The 10,400-nt window shown below is 33.3% G+C and overlaps 1 protein-coding gene across 1 annotated transcript; it reads left to right on the forward strand.

Moving 5' to 3' along the window:
- The first annotated feature begins 1,452 nt into the window (after positions 1 to 1,452).
- LOC100784302 (formimidoyltransferase-cyclodeaminase-like) lies at positions 1,453 to 8,166 on the forward strand. The gene is made up of 3 exons (NM_001255653.3): positions 1,453 to 1,685; positions 5,979 to 6,390; positions 7,314 to 8,166. The coding sequence occupies exons 1-3, from the start codon at positions 1,659 to 1,661 to the stop codon at positions 7,829 to 7,831; spliced, it is 957 nt and encodes a 318-aa protein (NP_001242582.1). The 5' UTR covers positions 1,453 to 1,658; the 3' UTR covers positions 7,832 to 8,166.
- The last annotated feature ends 2,234 nt before the right edge of the window (positions 8,167 to 10,400 follow it).

A 10,400-nucleotide genomic window follows, 5' to 3' on the forward strand; every position in this document is an offset into this window, starting at 1 on the left:
AACTTAATGACTATTTCACTGACACAAATACCCAATTGCTTCTTTGTATGACTTGTTTGAATCCAACCAATTTGTTCTCTACTTTTGATAAGGAAAGACAACTTGAAGTTGCAAGGTTTTACCCATATGATTTTTCATCAATTGATCTAGTGATGCTTGATAATCAACTTTTGACTTACATCATTGATATTGCCTTTTCTGCTATGAACTATGAAGAATATATAGGTTGTGTAATCGAATGTGAGATGCATGGGTGAATGATTGTCTAGTCATTTATATTGAAAGATATGTGTTCATCAATAATGTTGACAATAAGCTGATCATTCAACAATTTCAAAATATGAAATCATGTAGAGAACAATTGTAAGGTGTGTGATTTATTTCATTTGCATTATATATTGAAATCTATGATTTTAACCTTGTCTTTATCGTCATATATATGATAATTTCTATTAGATTTATTTTTCTAAATAGATTGCCCCCACTGACCCTGAGTTCTAGATCCACCACTTACATCAGTTATGATCAGTTATTATCATAACTGATGTAGGAAGTGAAACTATCTACATCAATTTTTATCAAGAATTATTGTAGGAAATGACTTAAAACATGTATAATGTGTCACTTTCTATAATGGGTTGCGGATGAACCGATATAGAAATTACAAATTCTACAATAGTTCTTAAAATGATGTAAAATGCTCTCTACATTAACATTGCATTATATTATATCGATTCTAGAGCAAGCTGATGTGTTATACCTTTTAGAATTGATGTCAAATGTGTTCTTTATACTAATGATAGTCTCATCGAAAAGTGATTATTTAAGTATTTTTTGTTAAATCATAGATGTATATATCATTCATTTGAAAACCTTAGTATATTGCGTTAATCTATTATTAACATTAAATATATCATTCATTTTTATTAGTCATATCATGTGATTCACACTTGGAGACTATAATATAATCATTTATGCTCTATGGTTTCATAAGATTTTTTTAATAAATTTCTTAATATTTTCAAAATTTATTAAATTAAAATAGACATAATGATTTATTTTAAAGATATTAAAAACATGTGTTTAATTCAAAATTTTGTAAAATTTAATATTAAACTAAAACTTTAAAAATAAATTTTACCTTTTTATTTTTTTTAGCTTATACATAACCCAAAGAAAGTGAAGAAGAATATATATATATATATATATATATATATATATATATATATATATATATATATATATATATATTCACCCATTTTTTAATTACTTTTTCTTTTTTATAAAAACTAAAGCACTTAATTTTTAACTTTTTCCAGAAAAAACATGTTTGATATAAAAGTTAAAAGTTCCAGCGAATAAACACTTAAAATTGACATGAAAATAATTGTTTACATAAACATTGTCTTTGTTTGTCTCCTTCAATATATATGATATAATAATGATAATGGTGGGAGATGGTATCACGTGTAAGCATTGGCAAGCTCGCATGCGTTGATATTATTATATATTTACCAATGAAAATGACGTGTGGTTCTTATATTTATTTCTCCTGCTGCGACGACTGGTACATGATCAGCAGTTCCCCCATTTTAAGTTAGATTATTATCACACCTCGTGAACACAGATTGCAGTTGGTGCGGAGGATCGATCTCGCCATGAATTTCAATTGCACTGCTAACAAGGTCAGAAAATCTCTTTAATTTCCTTATGTTCTTTTTCTTATATGATTGTTATGATGATGATTAGACCTCAATTATTATTTATATATATATATATATATATATATATATATATATATATAAGTTAATAAAATTTCATTAAGATTAACAGATTTTGCATGTATACTATATAAAATCTAAGTATAGTCTCCTTGCTCGATCATTGGGTTATTTTATTCTGTGACTACTCAACATATATCTATCAATTACTTCTATGTTATTGTAAAATATATTGCCATAGAGGAATGAAGGGAACGAGGAAACGGAAAGGGGGCTGGGGTGGGGAGATAACAGCTAGTGGTTTTGGTTATCTTCTTTTTTCTTTTTGGCAAATTGTGGTTATCTTCTAGTGTTCTTGCTTCAGCTGAAGAATATAATGCTAAATGGATACATCGGTTATCAGTATTCTATAATTTATAACTATAATAAAAGAAAGGTTAAAATATAATTTTAATTTTTTCGCTTCGCTTGATTTGCAATTTTGATCGTATTCTTAATTTTGGTTTTATTTATTACTTTCTTCTTATATTTTAATTAATTAATTTTTTTATTAATAATGCCATAATGAATTTGTTAAAAAAGTAAGATTCAATTGAAAAATGTAAAATTAAAAATTGAATTAAAATGATCCATTTTCTAAAACTGGGAAAACAAACACCGTATTCCCACATTGATATATACAAATCATTTTCCTAGAAATATAGTAAGTTAAAACCATTGATCATCAATCTCTTTCCCAAGCGACGTGGCCATGATCAAAAGAAGCCAAGCATTAACGTGGAGCGTGTGCTTTCTCTTTAGCAACGACAAAAATGTTCATATTTGTTATTATCTGGATAAAATCCGCAAATAATAAAAGTTAATAATTAAATAATCATTTACAATAATTTAAAATATACATTCATACAATTAATATGTAAAATATGGAAATATATATTAAAATATATATTTTTGGAAACTAATTAAATATTTATTATAATAAAATTATATATTTATTTTGTTACAATAATTTTTCTAACATAGAATATTAAAGGGGTTGTCGGTCATATAGTACAGTCATATGTATAGTTCTCCGATAGTCCGGTTAATAAAATATATGATTTTGATGTGGAAAAGTTTAGGTGAACTCAATAAAATAAAATAAAAAATTCTAAGTCTACACTAACTGAAATGTGAGGTGTTGGATATATTAAATTAGAAATTATCACCTCATTAAAAATAGAAATGTGATTTTTATCTAATAAGTTATTCAATATTATTTTTTTATATCGTGACTCAATTAGAGTTCTCTCCCTCTGAATATATCTAACTAGGTTGCGTAACATGAAAATTAATAATTGAAAAAAAAGAGTAAATTACACTTGTCCCATGTGTTTTAAGAGTTATTACAAACCTACTCATTGTTGGAGCCTACGCTAACCCCCCCCCCCCCCCCATTGTTGCAATTCGTTGCGTAGATATTCCTTGAGTGTCTGTTCAATTAACTCTAAGACATTATGTGTTACACTAAAAAAAAATAGATATTTCTGACAGAATATTTCCCATGGAATTTATTCCGTCGAAAATATTGTATTTTTCCACGGATATTTTTGAAGGATTGCATTATGTCGGAAAGTATAAATTTTTGACGAATTTTACTGAAGGAATCAAATCTGTCGGAATTAAAAATTACCCAATAAAAAGTCTGCAATCGTAGCCCTCTCTCACTCTCATTTGCGATTTGATAAGGGAACCCTAACCCCCGAATAAAAAGCCTCCACTGTCAGCCCATCCCTCTCTCTCACTGCTTCTCACCTCACAATTGTAAATGCTCACCATTTGTTGTTGTTGGATGGCACTATATCACTGCATTTTGGTTTGTAAATGGGAACTCAGTGCCGAGGATTCGAGTTTGAGCTCCTCGCCGTGGGGGTTGGAGTGGGTGCTGGCTCAAGTTTCTTTCTCATCTTAGTGTGCTCAACTTCAAGTTTGCTTAATAAAACACTTTTTAGTTTACTATTTTCTTAGTTGCTTCCTACTATTAGTGCAAACCATTTTGTTATGTTTCACGTTTTTCTGTTCATGTTGTGGTTTTGAGTTTGAAAGTTGAACGGTTGTGCCTAGCTTTTTGAACTTTACGGGATGTTGTTGTTGTTGGATGGCACTATATCACTGCATTTTGGTTTGCAACCTACTGAGTTTGCAAAGGGTTGTGAAGCAAATTTAATAATAAATAAAAACAAACGCTTTCTCTCTAAATTTTAAACTTTTTATAACAAATGTTGAGTTTGCAAGGGGTGGAAATCAATAAATTTCTAACTTGAAGACTAATGAATTGATAGGTACCAAAAACTTACACTCATAGTGATAATTTCTAACAACATTCAAAGATCTTTAATTAAAAAATTATTTGCTTAAATACAAGGAAGATGTTCCTGTATATTGATCCTCCAAGCTTGCACAACAGAGTGCTAGATTCCTTGCACTTGAAGGCCAATTTTTATCAGCATATACTAATGGATCACATCCAGACAGCTTAGCAAAAGGTGTTTTAATTGTGTCGGAAATTTTCGACAGACTACAAAAATCTGTCGATTAATATTTCTGACGACCATTTTTCTAACGGATTTGTGTCCGTCGGAAATCTATCGGAAACATCCAATTAGCGACGGATTTTTAGTGTTACCGACAGATTATTGCCGTCACAAAAATGCTTTTTTTGTAGTGTTAGGCACATGCATTTTAATGAATTTTTGGGTCCAAAATGCCCTTATCTTCTTCATGAAGACACTTTGATTTTCTCAGTTTCAACAAATTCAAGAACATCAAGAACACCTTAAAATAGATTCAAAACACAGTTTCAATGCACATAATAAACACAACCCAAATCATCAAGACAACTCAGATCACCAACCACATGAACAATAACACAATAAAAAAGCGAAGTGAAAAAACACATGTTTCTAGATCATGCTTTTAAACTCAGAATTGAAAATCTTTGGACATATATCTCCATTGCTACCATTTCAAGCCCAAACTTATCCATCTCCACCACAACCACAGGGATCCCAACACCATGGATCTGAGTTCAATATACCTCAACAATCAACAAACAAACATCCACCACAGGGATCCATGCAACTTGCCATAGTCCCCACCAACCGAATCAAACCCAATTCGCACATCCAACAACGATTCATAAACTGGGGTTTGGTGCATGTGCCATGGGCTCGTCGGGATATGGTAGGTATGCCTCAGGCTTGTCAGGGTTTGGTGGGTGCGCGATGGAATTGTCGAGGTTTGGTGGGTGCACGACGGAGTTATCCGAGGTTTGGTGCATATGCGACGAAGTTGTTGAGGTTTGGTGCGTGTGCAATGAGTTCACTAGATTTTGGTGGCTATGTGACAGGTCGCTAACGATGGTGTGCCACCTTGCAGATCTATGTTGAACCTCATTGTACGAGACAAAGAAAAGGTTTTGGAGACTATGAAGCGTGTTTAGGTGGTGGTGGAGGAGAGGGAGGTTGTGTCGTTTGATGATTGGGGAGGTGGTAGAGGCAAGTTCGATGATGGTATTGCCAGTGTGTGCGACAGAGGAGAGGAGGTAGCACCATTTCATTGTAGGCTTGAAGGTGGGTTTGAAAGAGAACAACGTGAGAGTTTCTAAGTGATGAGAGTGTTTTGGACATTTCATTTGAAATTTAACATTGTTAGTAATGGTTCAAGGAAGGCAAAAAATATGCATTTTAATGGAGCAATTGTAAATGTAATAAACCTTAAACACAGGGAGATGAGTGTAATACGTTTTAAAAAAAATTAGATAAAAACTACTTCTTTGTCTTTGATTATTTTAATTTCAGGGTAATTTTCAGTATTAAAGAAACTAACAATTTTATAATATATATATATATATATATATATATATATATATATATATATATATGTATATATATGATAAAATAATTTTTGACAAAAAAATACTTTTATTCAAAAATTTAGAATGTAACTGTCAATTTCATTTGAATATTTAGATTAGAAACTATAGATTATTATTTTATCTTTATAAACCTGAAATCACCTGCTATCTTATATTATTCTTCTTTTTTATTAAAAAAAACATGGAAATGCAGTTAAGCACTTCGTGCATATTTTCCCCTACTTATAATAATGATTCATTTCTTTTAGTTTTTAGTTTTTTCTGCAATGGTGTTGTTATATTTTCTTTCAATAAAACTGCTTAAATGTGTCAACTTTTGACTCTCATCAAAACTTACCTAGGAGCAAAAGAAAACCGTAGACCAATCTATCTTATTGTGCTGCAAGTTCTTTGTCTCTGAATCACGCAACAATGCCACTCTCAATGCAATAGAACGAGCTGCAAGGTCAAACCCAGAAACTGTGATTGTGAACATGTTTCATGATCGAGCTTATAACAGGGCAAGGTACGACCTTGTGTCGTATGTTTTGCATGACTGCACAGGAAATCCCATATACAGCCCCTTGCATCAAACTGTCATAGCCATGGCTGAGGCTACATTCAATGCCGTCAACCTTGAATTCCATGAAGGTGCTCACCCTCGCTTGGGCGCAGTGGACGACATTGTTTTCCATCCACTTGGTCATGCGTCGCTCGACGAGGCAGCGTGGCTCGCCAAAGCAGTGGCAGCAGACATTGGCAACCGATTCAGTGGTAAGTTCATTAATTGGTGCATGAAAGTATAAGTTACATGATCAAAGAATGCTTGTTACTTCTATTTTTTTTTTCTCTCACTAAAGTTTGAATTTATGATTTCATGCATACTATTCAAAATCCATACCATTAAACTAACTCATCCTAGTGGTTCACTTGTTAATTGGTACTAGTGAATGAAAGTATAAGTTACATGATCAAAGAATGCGTGTTAATTACTTGTCCCTTACTCCCTTTAGCTCAAAATATTATGATTAAAGATAAATTCTTGCTCAAAATATTTAAGGCCAAATAACCTATGTGGTTTTTTTATGTTTTAAAAAATTTAATTTAATCTTTTATTTTTTTATTCAGTTTAATTTTTTATCTTTTTAGAAATTTATTTTGACCATTTTTTTTATTTATTTTTTGTTTAATTTAATTCTTCAATCTATTTAAGATTGACACAATTAATCAATTGAGAATGATTTTTTTTAAAATAAAATTAAGTGGAGGGGAAGGATTCTCAATTGAACCAAAAAGGTTGATTTTAAATTATTAATGAAATCAATCATGAATAAGTTGAAGAACTAAATTAAAAAAAAAATGAAAAATTAAATTAAATAAAAAAAATAAGATAAAGATTAAATTGAACTTTATAAAAGATAAACGATCAAATGAAAAAAAAAAGAGACTAAATATATCATTTAGTCAATATTTAATTAGGCCAAAAATTCAATTCATATTAGGACCATCAACCGAATAGTTTGACAGAACATGACAATTGGGCCTTTGACGTTGGATCTAATGATATTCAATAAATAAGAGTGATCCCCTGATGTAAGGCGATCCAAGAGAAATTCGTTCATTTTTATGTAACTTTTTGTTGTGTAAATAGTTAAATACACATACTATACATCTTATCTTTATACTTGTGAATGCAGTGCCAGTGTTTCTGTACGCTGCAGCCCACCCAACAGGGAAGGAACTTGACGCCATAAGGCGAGAGCTTGGATATTACAGGCCAAATTCTAGGGGCAGCCAATGGGCCGGGTGGGCAATGCCCGAAACGCTTCCTCTAAGCCCAGATGAAGGGCCTAACGTCGTTTCAAGAGCTAAAGGCATCACAATGATTGGTGCACGCCCTTGGGTCACACTCTACAACGTTCCAATTTTGTGCACTGATGTGTCAGTAGCAAGAAGGATTGCAAGGAAGGTGAGTGCTCGTGGCGGTGGCCTCCCCACTGTGCAAACGATTGCGCTTGTCCATGAGGACTCAACTGAGATAGCCTGCATGCTTTTGGACTCCAAGCAGGTTGGAGCGGATAGGGTTCAAAATAGGGTTGAGATGCTGGCCGCACAAGAGGGACTGGACATAGAACAAGGTTATTTCACTGACATTTCTCCAGAAATGATCGTAGAGAAATACATGAAATTAATCAATAGTGCTAACAAATCGTGATCATGCATGTGTGTAACTCATTGAACTTGTTGATGAGTAATCATAAATGATCGAAGGCTGTAATTTTCAGTAAGTGTAAAACAAAGGTTATGAATTGTGATTCCAAAATGGTTGGCTGGGATAACAAACTAAGGGTAACAAATATATCTATATGTATTTATATATCAAAATAATAACCTTTCGCTCAAAATGTGCACTTTCAGTTGTTTTTCATCCTCTTATTTGTTTTATAGCATATTTTTGGATAAAATTCTAAGCTAGACGTGATGCAAGTTTGTGAAGTAGCTAGTATTAGCTTCTGCATCAAAAATGAGAATTGAATGTGGAAATCAAGGAATACATGTGTTTATGATCAATCTTTAATCTTGTTAGTATCCCTTGATTTATGCAATTAAAATAAGTTGTTGTTACAACATATTAGGAGAATTATCTGTCATCATTTTAAATTTAGCCAAAGTCTAGGTGTTTGTTTCCCTAATTTCAGCATCACTAGTCATGTATAAAACCAGCACTCTATTTTTGTATTCCTCATTTCAGTACACAATAAAACATAGATTGGGTTCTGGTAGCCTATTTTTCATATTTCAAATATTCATTTATTTGTTTTATGGTATCTGGAGCTTGGACTTTGATCTGGACTTTTTCTCTTTTTCAATTCTTGGCTCTAAGAATTCAAGGTAGACTGAACTGGTTTTCATGGACTTGCAAACTGGAGGAAACAGATCAAATATGCAGTTTGGTGTTGAGAAACTTGTAGGATCAAACTACAAGTATTGGCGACTATGCATGGAAGCTTTTCTCCAGGGGCCAGATTTATGGGATCTCGTGGTAGGAAATGATACGGAAATGCCACCAGATACACTAGACACAACGGAGGCCCGACAAAAAGGGAAGGTAAAATGTTGGAAGGCGTTGTTTGTTTTGAGAACGATTGTTAACAAGGAATTAATTGATCACATTAGAGATCTTGACACATCGAAGGATGTATGGGAGACGCTGGAAAAACTCTTCTTCAAGAAAAATGTTGCTCAATTGTAGTTGCTGGAAGATGAACTTGCATCCACAGTGTAAGGTAATCTTACAATTACTGAATACTTAAATATTGAAAATCTTTGTGCAGAAAATTTTGAGCTAGATCCGAGTGAGAAAATCAATGAGGCAAGGGGAAGGAGATACATCATCAGGGGTTTGAAAAAGGAGTATTCTCCATTTATCATGTCCATTCAAGGATGGAACAATCAACCATCATTGGAGGAGTTACAGAATTTTCTCACAAATCAAGAAGCTCTTCTGCAACAATCTTCACCATCACCCGCATAAGAGGTTGAATCTGTTCTCCTCTTCAAAGGGAAGACACATAGCCAGGACAACAAGGAGGCAGAATTGAAGAGAAAGAGTGTCAAATGTTACAGATCTGGAAGACCGGGTCATATCACAAGAAATTGCAGAACTAAACTCTCTAAAGTGAATGCAGCATACGAAGAAAATGAAGATTACTTGTTTGAGTCATTTAGATGGAAGGGCTGGACAAAAGGAGATACCAATAAATTACATAGATTACCAAAAGGAATAGATCTTAGACTCTGGTTGCTCACATCATGTAACAGGGAACAGTCAAGGTTTCTCTGAAATGCGTCATTACAATGGAGATAAAGTCATAGTCACTGCTGACAACACAACACATCCTATGGTGAAGGAGGGAACTGTAAAGATCATTGTTGGCAACAACGAAGTTCAGCTAAGTGATGTCTATCATGTTCCTAGTTTGAAGAAAAATCTCATTTCTGTCTCACAAATCACCAGCTTAGGCAAGTATGTTCTTTTTGGCCCCAATAGCATCAAAATCTTGAATGATGTGAGAAATATTGATGCTGATATCATATTGGAAGGAAAAAGGAAGGATTCTTTGTTTGTTTTATCTACAGGAGAGGCGTATGTCAAAAGAACCAACCAAGTTGATAGTCCTACTTTGTGGCATGCCAGACTTGGGCATGTAGGCTATCAAATGTTACAAAGTCTGGCATGCCACAAAGTAGGAAGTTGTTTGCCAAGGATGTTAGTTTTGTAGAAATAGGTGAAGGAGGAAGTTGTTTGCCAAGGAGGAAGTTATTGTTGCAAAACTGACATGCCCAAGTCTACATGCCCAAACTGACATGTACATAGCAGATGGCTCCATAGACTCGAAAATAATCCATTGTTGGTTTTTCCCCATAGATCAGCTCAAATGGAGATTTCTCTTTGCCTGGCCATGGAGGCAACTTGTTGATTACATGACAAGCACATTGAATTGCATCTACCCATAATTCACGAGGCAAATTTTTGTCATGTATCCATGACAAGCTCACTGAAGTTAGATGAGCTAATTTCCTTTCAGCCACTGCATTCTACTGCAGTGTATCTCGACAAGTAAATTGCCTCTGGATCCCTTTTTCATGACAAAAAGCTGTGAAATCTGTTGAGTTGAACTCACCTCCATTGTCACTCCTCAAGAATTTGATTTTTGCATCAAACTCCTTCTCCACCATGTCAGAGAAAATAACAAACTTTTGTATAGCTTCACTTTTCTCCT

This window comes from Glycine max, chromosome 1 (genome assembly GCF_000004515.6).
Source record: "Glycine max cultivar Williams 82 chromosome 1, Glycine_max_v4.0, whole genome shotgun sequence".
Taxonomy (NCBI): Eukaryota; Viridiplantae; Streptophyta; class Magnoliopsida; order Fabales; family Fabaceae; genus Glycine; species Glycine max.

Bases quoted from the DNA above. Each gene is read 5' to 3' on its own strand.
- LOC100784302 (NM_001255653.3), top strand. From the start codon at position 1,659: ATGAATTTCAATTGCACTGCTAACAAG. The intron at 1,686-5,978 runs GTCAGAAAATCT...AAACTTACCTAG, and splicing joins TCAATTGCACTGCTAACAAG to GAGCAAAAGAAAACCGTAGA. The intron at 6,391-7,313 runs GTAAGTTCATTA...TTGTGAATGCAG, and splicing joins CATTGGCAACCGATTCAGTG to TGCCAGTGTTTCTGTACGCT.